At 66.5% G+C, this 14,136-nt stretch overlaps 2 protein-coding genes across 9 annotated transcripts; one reads left to right on the top strand and one right to left on the bottom strand.

The window, feature by feature from the left end:
• Positions 1 to 4,087: 4,087 nt before the first annotated feature.
• SPPL2B (signal peptide peptidase like 2B) lies at positions 4,088 to 12,552 on the bottom strand. 8 transcript variants are annotated; one of them, XR_009244468.1, is made up of 16 exons: positions 12,416 to 12,552; positions 10,174 to 10,293; positions 9,588 to 9,770; positions 9,168 to 9,257; positions 8,911 to 9,050; positions 8,414 to 8,556; positions 8,027 to 8,123; positions 7,828 to 7,944; positions 6,940 to 7,021; positions 6,625 to 6,699; positions 6,447 to 6,509; positions 6,271 to 6,370; positions 5,935 to 6,010; positions 5,482 to 5,691; positions 4,947 to 5,038; positions 4,416 to 4,547 (listed from the first exon to the last, which is right to left on the bottom strand). XR_009244468.1 is itself a non-coding variant. In XM_004595937.3 (15 exons), exons 1-15 carry the CDS (start codon positions 12,464 to 12,466, stop codon positions 4,287 to 4,289), a joined length of 1,761 nt encoding a protein of 586 aa, XP_004595994.3. In that variant the 5' UTR covers positions 12,467 to 12,552; the 3' UTR covers positions 4,088 to 4,286. The 8 variants fall into 8 exon arrangements, 6 of the variants coding, with proteins under 6 accessions (XP_004595994.3, XP_058513913.1, XP_058513915.1 ...); XR_009244469.1 differs by having other exon boundaries at positions 5,511 to 5,691; XM_004595937.3 differs by lacking the exon at positions 4,947 to 5,038 and having other exon boundaries at positions 4,088 to 4,547; positions 5,511 to 5,671; positions 5,933 to 6,010.
• On the top strand, positions 12,545 to 13,826 carry LSM7 (LSM7 homolog, U6 small nuclear RNA and mRNA degradation associated). The gene is made up of 4 exons (XM_004595936.2): positions 12,545 to 12,609; positions 12,695 to 12,785; positions 13,411 to 13,482; positions 13,635 to 13,826. The coding sequence occupies exons 1-4, from the start codon at positions 12,604 to 12,606 to the stop codon at positions 13,775 to 13,777; spliced, it is 312 nt and encodes a 103-aa protein (XP_004595993.1). The 5' UTR covers positions 12,545 to 12,603; the 3' UTR covers positions 13,778 to 13,826.
• Positions 13,827 to 14,136: the final 310 nt, after the last annotated feature.

Raw genomic sequence — 14,136 nt, 5'->3', positions numbered from 1 at the left:
GCCAGCGCATAGCACTAGAGGAAGCCCCTGGCTCCTGGCTTAGGGTGGGCTCAGCTCTAGCCACTGCAGCCATCTCGGGGGTGAGCCAGCCAACGGGAGAGCTTTCTTTCTAACCCTGCCTTGCTAATAAATAAATCTTTGAGAAAGAGACAAGCAGGCCAGGAAGCCGGCTGCCCTCCTTCACCAGAGCCAGCCACAGTGCTCGTGGGTGGGGACAGTGTGGACGTCCAGCTGTGGGTGATGCCAGAAGGGCGGGGCTGTGTCCCTGCGTCCCCTGCAAGGTGTTGTTTTCACAAAATGCCCCACGAGGCAGGTGGGTGAGCCAGGCGGCCCTGAGGTGCCACTGACCCCCCATCTGTCTCTGCTCCTCTGCCAGATAAGCCAGCCAAGGGACAAGGCACCCACGCAGGAGGTTGCCCCGCAGCCACAAGACAGCATGCCTGAGTGGGTCCTGCGCCCTTGGCAAGGCTGGGGAGCAGAGGGTACCAGGAGGGGCATCTGAGCTCAGATTACCGACAATGCACCTGCCAGGTCACGGAGGAGGTGAAGGAGGGCGTCCTGAAGGGTGGGGGTGGGAGCACCCAGTTCCTCCAGCCTCCCACCCTCTGCCAGGACCTCTCACTACAGCTGATGGGGCAGGGCAGGGAGAGGGAGGGAGAGAGAGAGATGGGGAAGAAAGAGAGAGAGGGAGGGAGGAAGGGTCGGTCCCAGCACAGGCTGCTGCTTTGTAACTTTGCAAGGCAGGCTTGTACTTGAGAGAGCCAGCACACCCTTCCACTGGCTCCCCCACCCCGGGTGCCCACAGCGGTCGGGCTCACCCCGATGCCCACAGCAGCCAGGCTCACCCCCGATGCCCACAGCAGCCGGGCTCACCCCCAGTGCCCACAGCAGCCGGGCTCACCCCCGATGCCCACAGCAGCCGGGCTCACCCCCAGTGCCCACAGCAGCCGGGCTCACCCCCGATGCCCACAGCAGCCGGGCTCACCCCCAGTGCCCACAGCAGCCGGGCTCACCCCCGGTGCCCACAGCAGCCGGGCTCACCCCCGATGCCCACAGCAGCAGGGGCTGAAGCTGGAATCTCTTCCCTCCCCACCCCCCAAGGCTGCCCACAGGTGGCAGGGGCCCCAGCACTTGACCCATCACCTGCCGCCTTCCAAGGTGCCCAGGGGTCCTGGAACTGAACGCCGCCATGCGGAGGCTGGCGCCCCACACCAGGAATGGCACTTCCCCCCTCTCTCTGCCTTTGTCTCTCTCCCTATCTCCTTCCCTCTCTCTCTCCCTCCTTCTCTCCCTCTCTGTCCCAGGCCCCCCTCCCCAGGGAACACATCACTCCACACGGCCAGAGAAACCCAACCGCCACGGGGCTGCCGTCGGGCTTTGCTCTATGAACTTTTTGTTTGGGTCTTCATGGGAAGACAACATGGCTCTGTGTCTGTGGGGCCCTGCCATCCCATCTCCGTGGACACCCACAAAGTCCAGGGGTCCTGGCAGGGTGAGGGGGCTTCTGGGGGTGGGGGGCGCTTTATGATCCCAATCCCACAGTCCTGGGAGCCTGGCATGGGGGCAGGTAGGGGGAGCCACACTTGACAAAAGGCCTGGAGCCTGCACCCCCAGTGCCACCTGGCCCGGCTCACACTCCCACACCTCTGATCTCAGGGACCCTCACCCACCAGGCACATCAGAGGGAGAGCGGGTGATGTCCCGGGAAAGCCTGGGACCTAGGGCCTGGCGGGACCCCTTTGCTGCTTTGGGCCAGGATGCTGGCTGCCCCCCACAAATCCCCAGCTGGAGGGCCAGGCAGGGGTGGCTGTGGTCACACCCCACCACCCAGCAGCAGGAGGCACAGCCACACACCACCCCTATAGCCTCACCCCCGACCCAGTGGGGCTGACCGGCTATGGTGTGGGAGACTCACTGACCCACAGGACACACACCCACACCTGAGGGAGTCCAGTGTCCCACCCAGGACCTCACCCACACCCCAACCCCAGGGAGACGTCCGGGGGGCCCCACTCACTCCCCCCACAGGCCCCTGTGCTCCAGGCAAGGCCCCCCACTTCCCCACAGTCGGCCACAGAAGAACTGGGCCACGGGACCCCCAGCTCTGCTTCTGTGGTGGTGAGTCTACACTGCCCTCTCCCTCCGTCCACACCGCCTGCCTCAGTCTACACTGCCTGCCTCCGTCCACACTGCCCACTCTCTCGGTCCACACTGCCTCCCTCCGTTCACACTGCCTGCCTCTGTCCACACAGCTCCGGCTCCCGGCGAGGGGCAGGGCGCGGGGCGACCCCAACTCACTGCGCTCCGGGGCGACTGGGCTGCAGCGCCGGCACACTGACCCGCCTCAGCTGAAGTCCACCCCAGGGAGGGAGGGAAGGAGGGGACGAGGGGGCGGGGCGTTCCGCGAGTGGGTGTGGCAGCCCGCGAGTGGGCGGGGCGTCCCTGAGTGGGTGGGGCGTACCGCAGGAGGGCGGGGCTTCACCTGCCCAGGGTGTGCGGGATGGGCCTGGTCTTTGTAGAACCGCCCTTTCCTGTGACGGATTTTGAGTTCTGCATTTGGGCTGCCGGGCGCAGGCCCCGTGCAGGCCCGTGCGCCGTGGGGCGGGACCTCAGCGCCCCGGGCCGGCGGCTGTGGGGGACCTCCAGGGCCTAGAGAGCATGATGTCCACCGCGCTGGCCCTCCTGCTTAGGTCACGTGGCGTCTGCAAAGGACTTGGAGGCAGCCCTTTCTTCAGAGACCAGCCCCCTCCAGTCCCTCGAGTGGAGGTGATGGCCCGGGTGGACCGCGAGCTGCCGAGCTGCCCCCCAGACCTATCCTTGGTCAGCAGGCTCAGGCCCCACCCCACAGCCTTGTGTGGGAGACGCACCTGATGGGCCCCTGGTTCCCTGGAAAGCCTGGCACCTGGCATGGGGTGACATGGAGGGGTGGCACATGGCGAGGGGTGACATGGAGGGTACATGGCAGGGTGGCACATGGTATGGGGTGATGTAGGGGCTGGCACAACCATGGCAGGGTGGCTGGTGCCATATGCATTCATGGGCTCCCACACTGAGTGAGATCACCTCAGGCAGGGCCAGCTGCTGGTCTCCCACAAGGACCTCACCCCTCACACACACTAGCCCGGAGCTGAGGGGCCAGTCCTGATCCCCCAGCCTCCTGGACCCTGCGGGGGTCCACGCAGGCTGGGATGACACCCCCAAGACCCTGTGGGGGTCCCCGAAGGCCAGGCTGACCGCCCTGCCCCAGCACAGGAGCCCAGGCATGAATATGAAAAGCTGCGTTTAATTCTCAGACCTAACAGAGGCAAACGTACAAACGCCCGGTGAGGGGCAAAGTCCCCACACCCACACGGGAACACCTGCTCTCCCACGGGTGTAGAAAATGGCTTGGATTAAGGCGCAGTCTCTCATCCTGGCATCCACGGGGCGGCCGCCTCGGGCTGGAGGGCAGGACAGTTCTTCCGGGTGTCTGGGGCTGCTGTTTCCTGATGAGCAGCCCACGCAGACGGACGAGGGGTGTGTGTGTGTGTGTATGTATGGAAATGTCGCTCACCTTGACCTTGGTAGCTGTGAATGACGGGGGTGGGGGGTTGCTGCACCTGTCAGCTCCACTGCAGCTTCCGTCTCCTGGGCCCCGAGGGCTGCCAGTGAGGTAGAGGGGTCGATGCCCGCCAGGCACCCAGGAGCTCCTGGGCCGTGGCCAGGGCCACGCAGCCTGCGGGTGGGGCAGCAGGGCAGCAGGCAGCAAGGACAAGCCATGCGGATGGCAGGTGTGGGGTGAAAGCGGGGCCTCCACACTGCAGGCAGACCGAGTGGATGGAGCCCACATCACCAGTTTTCGCCGCGATGCTTTTATTAAACCTGGGTGGCGGCTGGCATTCCTAGGCCCCAGGGCTCGGCCTGGCCTTGTCTGCATCACCCCCCCAAGGGGGGCAGCTGGCACCCCTGGGCCTCCGAGCGCTGGGACCAGCAGTTGAAGTGGATCAGTTCCATAGCCACTCCTGCTCTGGCCTGCAGGTGCCTCAGGGAGGCAGCCAGCCCCAAGACCTGGTGCCAATTGCCAGGAGAGGGAGGCCTGGCGGTGTCAGCTGTGCCAGGGGCTTTGACCCGGCAAGAGCCATGAGTGGCTGCAGGGGAGGGGGGCGGGGGTGGGGGTGGCGGAGCTGGAGCCGGGGACCTGGCCGGGGTCATGAGCACCATGTGGGGAGGGGGCGGCCCGGCGCAGGTCTTGGTCCAGGGGATGGCTGGGGTGTCGGGACCCCTCCTTCTCAGCGTGGTCGGCTGCTCTAGGCCGAGGAGCTGGGGAGGGCTGCAGGGCTGGTTGGCACTTGGTCCCCAGCTGTGGAGGGGCTGGGGCTGCAGCTGGGGGCACAGCCGGGCTCCTGGGCAGGGCTCCCGGCCCCGGGCTCCTCAGGCTGTGAGGTGGGCAGGGCAAGGCCGTCGGGGTCTTCCCGTGGAGGCAGGGGGGAGGTGGGGCCATCCGGGTCCTTGCGTGGCTGGGGGTTCTCGGCGGGGCTGGGGGCCCATGGAGTCTGAGGTAGGTCCTTCTGCAGGGGTGGGCAGAGCCGTTGTGAGCCAGGGACACAGGCAGAAAGATAGCCTGACCCTGTGGCTGGGTGGCCGCGGCTAGGGCCAGCCCCTGTGCGGGCAGCTCTGGCCTGGAATGTCTCCCACCTGTGGGGTTAAGTGGCTGGGGCTGGGGCTGTGGCATCCCAGAGGGGGGCTAGTTCGAGTCCTGGCTGTCCCACTTCCAATTCAGCTCCCTGCTAATGGCCTGGAACGGTAGTGGGGGAGGGTCCGAGTGCTCATGTGGGAGACCCGGATGGAGTTCCTGGCCCCCGCCCAGGGCCTGCCATTGGGGGAGCGAGCCAGCAGATGGAAGACCTCTCTGCCTTTCCCTCCAGCCCCGTAAGCCTGCCCTTCAGAGGAAAGAACACGGTGCTCACGGTGGTGGCACTGTGGGCCCGGAGGCAGGCAGGCGCTGGGCACATGCGGCCCAGGAACCTTGGCACACAACACCGACGTCAGCTCATCTGGCCTAGAAGCAGATGTGGTGGCGGCCATGGCTGATGGACTGCGCCTCTGAGGCATGGGGCCTCTGGCTGCCACCCTGGCTATCAGACACCCCCAAGGGCTCCAGTGCCTACGAGCGCCACCCCAGGAAGCTCTGCCCCTTGAGGGGATCGGGCGAGGGCCAGGCCAAGTGCCAATGCCCCTAGCCAGCTATGGCCCTCGCTTGTGTCCCCACAAGGCCAGGTGGCTGGAGCTCGTGACCACCCCAGAATAGGCTGCGAGGAGCCACCCTAGGGCAGGTTGGGCCAGCTCCCCCACCCCTGGCCAGGGGTATCCTGGCTCCTTCCCACGGGGATGCCAGCGGGGGCAGGGTGAGGACTAGGGGTGTCCTGGGCCCTTTCCTAAAGGGTGCCAGCTGGGGCAGCGTGACAGAGTGTACAACTGGAGCCTGCAGGCCTGGGGACCCACCCTGGCAGTCAAAGCAAACCGGTATTCACCGCAAAGCCGCTGCCGGTCCAAAAGGCGCCCAGCTCGCGGCGCCACAGCGCCAGGACGCAGCTCGTCCCCAGAGTGCAGGGCACAAGGTAGAGCAGGGCGGGCTGGCCCCGCCGCATTAGTGCCAACGCCACGAACGTCACCAGAAGGCCCACGCCGTAGGCTGCAGAGACAGGGCGTTCGGGGCTGGGCTGATGGGGCAGTGTGGGCACACAGGGGCAGGGGCTGGGAGAGTGGGCACACGGGGGCATGGTGGGGGGGAGCGAGCATGCAGGGTGGGGTGAGGTTCCAGGCAGCTAGCTCCTAGGGGAGGGCTGGGCATCTCTGTAAACGGTCACGCACAGCATGGGCTCCAGGGACAGGGGACATTTTGGTGACAGAAGGCAACAGACAAGGCCCAGGTAAGCACGGCGTGGGGACCCACCGATGGTGCATGCCACAAAGTAGACACGCGACGACTGCACCTGGATGTCGAACCTGTGACAGTAGGCGACCAGCAGCCCTGCGGGGAGACCGGCAGGCAGGCACTGCTGGCACTGGGCACGGTCAACAGACCCCACATCTGGTCCTGCCAGCCACACTGCAAGGCACCCGGGGTGGAGGCAGGGGCAGCAGCCAGCAGCAGCCTGCAAGGCGTGACCCCGACAGCGCCCAGGCAGCAGCCCCTGCACCTGTGGCTCTGACCACAACCCTGACTTCAGAGGGCAGGTGCAGGGCTCAGCCTGAGTGTCTGCTCTGCACGACGCCCCACACCCCCCGCACCTGGCACCAGGATGTCTCCGAAACCCAGAAGAGAGAAGGGCCGGTCACACAAGGCCAGTGGCGAGGAGTTCAGCCGGGGCACCTTCAGGACCATGGGCAGCTGTGGGGACAGCAGGCCAGGTTCCTGAGCCACCCCCTGCCCCCGCCACCCCCGCCCGCCCTGCCAAGATACACACCTTCTCGTGGGTGGCCGAGTCTGTGGGTCCTGTAGCCACTTCTACCATAATGCTGTTCCCACTCTGCACACAAGGCGACATCAGGGCATGGGGACGGGGACAGGTGCACACACAGGGCAGGGGGCATGATGGCCATGGGATGGGGCTTAGGGCAGGACCACGCGTGGTGAACACCCACCTTGGTCAGGAAGGGTGTGATGAAGACAAAGAAGACGTCGTAGAGGAAGAGCACCAGCAACAGGAGCGTGCAAGACTGCGGGGAGGGCGGCAGTGCGGGTCAGGGGCGGGGCCTGAGCTGGGCAGGGCCTGGAGGAGCTGGGCGGGCCCTGAAAGAGCTGGGCGGGGCCTGGAGGAGCTAGAAGGGGCCAGGGTCTGGGGGTGCCAGGGGCGAGGCCTGGGAGGCAGTGGTCAGGGCCGGGCAGTCAGGTTAGGGGGCAGGGCCTGGGGTCCAGGAGCGGGGCAGCCACTGGCCGGCAGCGTCCAGGTGCCTCACCTTGAACGTGTGCAGGCGGATGGTCCTCAGCATGTACAGGCAGAAGGCAATGCCCAGGGCGTCCTGCAGCACCCAGGCCCACCTGGGAGAGGAGGCCGCGTCATGTGCAGGTGCTGGGAGATACTCAGCCACCCCCAGGGACAAGGTGCACACAGGTAGGGTGGGGTCTGGGGCAGGAGTGAGCCCCTCACAAGACAGTGTCAGGGGAGCCCAAGCCACACCGAGCATGGTCCCCAATAGCATGGGGGGCTGGGGTGACCTCCCCAGGTCCATCACAGGACAGTGCAGGGGTGGGAGAGCACGGGCCAGCATGGTCCCTCAAGGTGTGGGGGCAGGGACCCAGCTTCTCCTGCACCCCAAGTTGTTGCCAAAGACTGACGAAATGGACCCTGAACCCAGCCAGGTTCCCAGAGAAGCAAGCACATATAGGCAGGGCTTCCAACTATGGCTCTCCTGGTCACGTGGGTCCCTGGGGCAGCCCCCAGCACGCCCCATGGCCACAGCCCCTTCCGCCATGGACCCTGAGGGCTCAGATGTTTTCACACATTCCTCTGCCGGCCAAACCTGTTGAGGCAGCTGAGGGCACTTGGCCACCAAGGGAGAAGCCCCAGATGGTGCGGGTGATAGCAGCAGGGAGTGGCAGGGCCCGGGGTGTCCTCTGCCATGGCGCCAGGCACGTCGGCCCAAGGGGGAGGCTGGTGGCAGGCGGCTGCTGTCCGTGACTGCAGTGGGCCAGGATCGGGTGTCGGCTCATGGAGGGGAGGGAGACTGTGGGCCAGACGGCGTCCCGGCTCACATGACACCAGGTGAGTGGTGGCTCTGGGTGAACCCAGGACACGGCAGCCCTGCCGGGAGCAGGCAAGGACATGTGGGGGCAGGGGCACTCACTGGTCCTCGTTGCGGAAGATACCCCACACCACACTGACGGACACACAGAACGCAGCCAGCAGCAGCATGCGGGCCTGCGGGCGCTTGCGCAGGTATGGGAGGCTGTTGTCGGGGACCCTGTGGAGGCCCATCATCAGCCACCACCTCCCCATTCACAGGCGTGGGGTGCTGGCTGGGAGGCTGGGCTGGGGGACCCCACCTGCACGTGCAGCAGGGCAGCCTCCGCACAAGGGGCGCCAGGCAGCTGTAGAGGCCGGTGGAAGAGGCCAGGCAGAAGATGCCAATGACGACATAGACTGCAGGGTGGAGGCTGTGCTGGGAAGCAGGCAGGGCTGCAGCCTGCCCAGCGAGCCCCCCAAGACAGGCACACCCCACTCTGCCCCACTGGTCGGCGCCCCAGGCCCAGCACGCATCCGGCTGGTCGGCACCCCGGCCCCCGCATGCACCCCTGGTCGGCACCCCTAGTAGGCACTCCAGCCCCCGCACACACCCCCACACGCACCCCGCCCCACTTGCACCTAGCTGGTCAGCACCCCGGCCCCTGCACCCGCATGCACCCCCTGGTCGGCACCCCGCCCACACGCACCCAGCTGGTCATAGAAGTAGTAGAGCAGCACCAGCATGGTGCAGCACGTGACCACGAACACGCAGATCATGACCGGCGTCACGTCCACCACCGTGTCCTCCTGCTTGTCCAGCCCCTCATCACGCTTCTGCTTCAGGTACCTCCTGGGAGCCGACAGAAGTGGGGAGTCCACGGGGAGGGGGGAACGAGGCGAGGTACTCGCACGTCCCTGGCAGGGCTCATGCTCATGCCCTCGGGGCGGCCAGGGACTGTGGGGAACTCCAGGGGCCAGCTGTGTGGGTGCCACCGTGCCCAGGCCAGGCCACCCAGCAGCTCTCCTCACAGCATGCCCCCACAGCCCTGAGGGAGGGCATGTGGGTAAGGGTTCCTGGGGACCTCTGTGGGCCTTCCATGGCTCGGGGGGCAGCCCCTGGGCGGGAGCCCTCCCCACCTCACATGCGCGCACACACAGACACACACACAGACACACACACATAGACACAGTGGAGCTCTCTGACCTCTTCACGTCCCGACTCCCGGCCCAGTAGCCCCCGAGGGCGACAGTGCCTACGGCCATGATGAAAATAATGACCAGGTTGTAGTCCAGCACGGGCTCCTTGGGGGCGTAGAGCGCCGCCCTTGCGGCGTGCCCAAAGCGCTGCGGAGAAGAGGCATAGCTACCGCAGGGCCACAAGGCCTGATGGAGAAGGCCCATTTCCCCTACCCTGTCCGCCACCTGCCACAGCATCCCTGGGAGAGCCCCCTTCCAGTGTACCCGGAAAATGTCCAGCACGTCCCTATGGCTGAGCAGGGCCACGGGGATGCCAATCTCTTCGTATTGTGTCTTGTTGCCACCAGGGGGCACCTGGCACAGGAGAGGTGAGTCAGGTTCCCCATCCAGAACAGGCCAGCAAGCATGCGGTGCCCCCACCCAGCACAGGCAGTGCCCCCACCCAGAGCAGGCCAGTATGCATGCGGTGCCCCTACCCAGAGCAGACTGGCAGGCACGCAGTGCCCTCACCTACCAGGCCCCCCGCTCTGCTGAAGGTGAGGCCAAAGCTCATGGGGCAGGGGGCTCGGCACTGGTTCCTCACCCCGCTGCAGGGCAGGGCGCACCAGGACCAGCTCCAAGAGCCCACAGCTCTCACCCAGGACCACTGCTCAGACCCCCCACCCTGTGCCCGTGGGTCCGCACCAGCTTCTCCCGGCTCACAATGAGCAGGCCTTGCGCCCCGCCGCCCTGGGCCAGCCTCACTTTCTCATAGAAGGTGCAGTTCCCGCGGGCCACCAGGGCGAGCTGGTTGCTGAAGCCATCAACTGGCAGGTCTGCAGGCGAGCAGAGCAGCGAACTGGTCCAGTCATGCAGCCGCAGGAGGGACTGCGGAAAGGCGTGCCCTGCGTGAGCCCTGTGGGTGCCCCAGCCAACACCCCACCCGCCTGGGGGGCCCAGGCTGCGAGGCTGGAGGGGGCACTGCCTGCTCTGGGTGGGGGCACCCCGACACCACGAGCAGAGGAAGTGTCAAGCACACGCACACACACACACAACTACACGCAAATGGGGCACACCTCGCCAGCACACGTGTGTGCACAGACCTTGCACACACACACACACAGGCACTGCTCACACACAGGCTCACGTGCCCTCACTTGTGCAAGGAAGGAAGTGAATACCCCACATGGAGTTGGGCCTCCGTGAGGATGACCCGTCCCTTGGTGGCCTCTGTGTTGCAGGGGCAGAAGGCCCGAGCCAGAGAGGGGCCATGAGGGCCGGGCGTACTCACCGCCTTGCTGAGGTCGTGGGGCAGCGGTGCCCACTGCGGATTGTAGAGGACGCAGTAATCCTTGCCCTGCAGCACCTCCGTCTCCGACACCACGCGCACCATCCCGTACTCCCCGGCCACCTGCACGCAGACAGGCAGGCACACGCTGTGCCACGGGCATGCACCCCAAGCTGTCAGGGCCTACGTGTGTCCTGGGGTCAGGGACCCAGCAAGGGGAAGGATGCTGAGGAGCCACTGGGTATCCCGCCAGGGACATTCTCTCACGTGAGACCTCAGGGACTAATGGGACACAGTGGTCGGAGACCTGTCCACAGCATGAGAGGACACCCAAGGTTGGGGTGAGGCCCCTCTCAGGTACCCCGAGGTGGTGGGACAGGGAGTGGGCCCGCCAACGGCCAGAGTGTCGCCCTGGCAGCCGCACCCGAGGCCAGCCGAGGTAAAGTCCTGAGCCGCAGTCAGCAGGACAGATAGCCCCCATCCCACTCGCAGCAGGGCCCGTGGGGACCTGGCAGGCGACCCTGAGCACCAAGGTGGCAGGCCGCCTGCACCCCACACCCATAGCTGCCTGATCCCCGCCGTGGGTGCCAGGACAAGCTCTGCGCATTAGGAAGCCATGCGTACCTCATGGCAGCCACACATGGGCCCGAGGCCAGTGGGCACCTACTTTGAAGGCCTCATACTCCCCAAAGCCACACCTGGATTCAGACACAGACCCTGCTGTGACCACAGCAGGATGTCACCCAGGACACCTGTGGCAGGCACCGCAGTGGGGACAGTGCCAGACCTGACACCTGGAGGCCCACCCGGGGCTGCACGGGGCACGCAGACCACACGGGATCATGACTTGGGCTCCACAAGACATACACACAACTCCACATGAGCTGGCTCACCCCACGTAACACACCCACACGTGAGCCACCTCAGTCCACATGACACAAACCCACACCCACACATGAGACCCCTCAACCCACATGACACCCACACCCACACGTGAGATGCCTCAGCCCACACACGTGGACCTGCCTCGCACCCAGGTAACGGGGCCCAGCAGCTCTGGCACTGTCTTGGCGGGAAGAGGGCTGGCTTTATCATGGCCCTGGGAGTGACAGGGAAGCCAGGAGGGCTCACAGGGCCCCGGGCCCCAGTACTTTGTGGGGACAGAGGACAGGAGGAAGTCTCCGAGTCTTTGGCTGGGTAGTTCCCCTTCAGGTCCCTCCTGCAAAGACCAGGGATCTGTTGCCAGACCAGCCCTCCTGCTTATCAATACAGCTTTATTGGAACCCGAGCGTCTCCTCCTGCTGGGCCGGGACTTGGGGATCCCTCAGAGGAGTGGCAGGGGTCCGGGGCAAGGGCAGCTGTCTGCCAGCCCAGCCTCACAGGCTCCATGGGTGGGAAATGGACATTCTCCCAATCGGCTTCTGGGATCCCATGTGGGCACCAGCCCGTGTCCCATCCAGCTCCCTGTCTGTGGCCTGGGAAAGCAGTGGAGGACAGCCCAAAGCCTTGGGACCCTGCACCCATGTGGGAGACCTGGAAGAAGCTCCTGGCTGCTGGCTTCGGATCGGCTCAGCTCGGGCCGATGGGGAGTGACCCAGCGGGTGGGAGATCTCCGTCTCCTCTATGTAAATCTGCCTTCCAAATAAAATCAAGTCCTTATAAAATGATAATAATAATCTTAACAACAAAAAGTACGACAGCTGGGGTGCGGCAGCACAGGCATGGGGCAGCTGGGGCATCAGGGTTCAGACTTGCCGGGCACCGCACCCGTGCCCAGGATAAGGTCCATCGGCCAGCTCAGGGTCCCCTCCCGGTACTCCAGCCCCAGGGCCCTGGGCTCTGCCCTACTAGCCCTGGCCAGCCTGCAGCACCCCAACCTCTGCCATGGCCCCCAGGTCACTGCCAGCTGGCTTCCGGAGCTCCCCCGACCCCACCCCCTTGTCCACGCTGGGGCGCCCCATGGGACAGGGCAGTACCCGCCTCCAGCCAAGGTCACGGGCGTCCCCTAGGGCCGCGTTCCCCGGCCCACAAGCCTGGGGTATTCAGGGGCGCCGTGTCCACTCTGCCCGGGCCCCAGGGTTGGGGAGGACACCCTGGGACAGGCGGTGGGGGGTCGAGGACCCCGGGGGGAAGCGAGGGACGGGGGAGTCCCCGGGACAGCGACCCCTCTGTCCTGCTGCTCCTCAGGGCGGGTCCGGGGGCCGTGGGTGCGGGGAGCAGGCTGTCCGGCCCGGTGCAGCCTCACCTGGGCCGCCCAGAGCAGCGCGGCCACCGCGAGCCGCGCCAGCGCCGCCATGTCGGCCGGTCCAACCGCCGCCGGCGCGAGATGTTTCCCGGGGCGCCGCGCTGCGCCTGCGCGCTGCTGGAGGGTGACGGGCGGGTGACAGGAGGCGGCCAGGCGCGCGCAGGCGCAGCGCGGCGCGACGCGGGAAGATGGCGGTGAGCGCACGCGCGCGCGGCGGGCCGAGTTGGGGCGCACGAGGGGGGCGGCCCGGCTTCCTCACGCTCGCGGCTCTCCCCGCAGGACAAGGAGAAGAAGAAGAAGGAGAGCATCTTGGATTTGTCCAAGTACATCGATAAGACCATCCGCGTCAAGTTCCAGGGGGGCCGCGAGGGTGAGCCGCCGCGGACCGCGAGGGCAAAGGGGCTCGGGGCAGCGGGGTCCCGGGGAGAACGCGCGAGAACGCGGGGTGACCCCTGAGCAGGCCCCGGGCCGGCCGCCCTGCCTGGCACCCCACTCCCGGACGCTGCGGGCCAGGGGGCGTGGCCACACGACAGGGGCGCCCCGAGTTAGGGTGCAGTCCAGGAAGGAGCGTGGTCTCCACACTGGGAACCCCGGGCGCCCACACACCCCAGGCGGGGTCCCCAGCTCAGGCGGGGTGCCTGTGGGTCCCCAGTCGGGGTGCACACTGTGCGTGGGAGTCAGGGTGCCCGTGGGTCCCCAGGAGGGATGCCCACTGTGCGTGGGAGTCAGGGTGCCCGTGGGTCCCCAGGAGGGATGCCCACTGTGCGTGGGAGTCAGGGTGCCCGTGGGTCCCCAGACAGGGTGCACACTGTGCGTGGGGGTCAGGGTATCCGTGGGTCCACAGGTGGGGTGCATGCTGTGCAAGGGAGTCAGGGTGCCTATGAGTCCCCAGGCAGGGTGCCCCCAGCTCAGGTGGGGTGCCCGTGGGTCCCCAGGCAGGGTGCCCCCAATGCGGACTGGTTGCTGATCCCTCTTTCCAACCCTGTGCCCCACAGCCAGTGGGGTCCTGAAGGGCTTCGACCCGCTGCTGAACCTGGTGCTGGACGGCACCATTGAGCACATGCGAGGTGAGCTGCACCCCACCCCACCCCGCCCCATGTGGACGGGCACTGCCCTCCTCCAAAAGGTGGAGCTGGCGGGCAGAGACCACAGTGAGGGGAGGCATGCGAGGGGTGCCGTCCAGCACTGCCTCAGCCTGCACCCCCTCTCACCCCACCAGATCCGGACGACCAGTACAAGCTGACGGAGGACACGCGGCAGCTGGGCCTGGTGGTGTGCCGGGGCACCTCGGTGGTGCTCATCTGTCCGCAGGACGGCATGGAGGCCATCCCCAACCCCTTCGTCCAGCAGCAGGACACCTAGTCCGCCCCACTGCCCGCCCCAGCCTCCCAGTAAACCCACAGCCCCGCCACCTGGCCTGGCTCTCTTTGTCAGTCTGCGACGCCCACTGAGGGCTCCTGGGACACCTTCCCTGATAGGGTGCGGGTGGGAAACAGGGTGGGCGGGGGCTGGTGGGGGCTGGGCCATGTGAGAGGCCACAGGCCCCTGGAGAAACTGAAGCCAAGGGCTTCTGGAGATTTGTTGGGCTTCGCACAGGGACCTGCCTGGGCCTGCCCTGGCCCTGGGGGGGGGGGTCTCAGCTCACCCCAGAGCCTCACACTGCTGGGTGGGCTTCCTACGTCAGCTGCTCCTCAGGGTTAGGACAGGGGGCTCCATCTCCC

Source organism: Ochotona princeps, chromosome 33 (genome assembly GCF_030435755.1).
Source record: "Ochotona princeps isolate mOchPri1 chromosome 33, mOchPri1.hap1, whole genome shotgun sequence".
NCBI classification, from domain to species: Eukaryota; Metazoa; Chordata; class Mammalia; order Lagomorpha; family Ochotonidae; genus Ochotona; species Ochotona princeps.
Note: the sequence above shows the minus strand (reverse complement) of the source record. Positions and strands in the feature narration are given on the sequence as shown.

What these genes read in the sequence shown, in the direction of transcription:
- SPPL2B (XM_058657930.1), bottom strand. Translation starts at nt 12,466, where the DNA reads ATGGCGGCGCTGGCGCGGCTCGCGGTGGCCGCGCTGCTCTGGGCGGCC. An exon ending in ATCTTCCGCAACGAGGACCA is followed by an intron (nt 7,022 to 7,827) that starts GTGAGTGCCCCT and finishes CTCCTCTCCCAG; the next exon opens with GTGGGCCTGGGTGCTGCAGG. An exon ending in TCCGCCTGCACACGTTCAAG is followed by an intron (nt 6,700 to 6,939) that starts GTGAGGCACCTG and finishes CCCTCCCCGCAG; the next exon opens with TCTTGCACGCTCCTGTTGCT.
- LSM7 (XM_004595936.2), top strand. An exon ending in GTTCCAGGGGGGCCGCGAGG is followed by an intron (nt 12,786 to 13,410) that starts GTGAGCCGCCGC and finishes TGTGCCCCACAG; the next exon opens with CCAGTGGGGTCCTGAAGGGC. An exon ending in CACCATTGAGCACATGCGAG is followed by an intron (nt 13,483 to 13,634) that starts GTGAGCTGCACC and finishes TCACCCCACCAG; the next exon opens with ATCCGGACGACCAGTACAAG.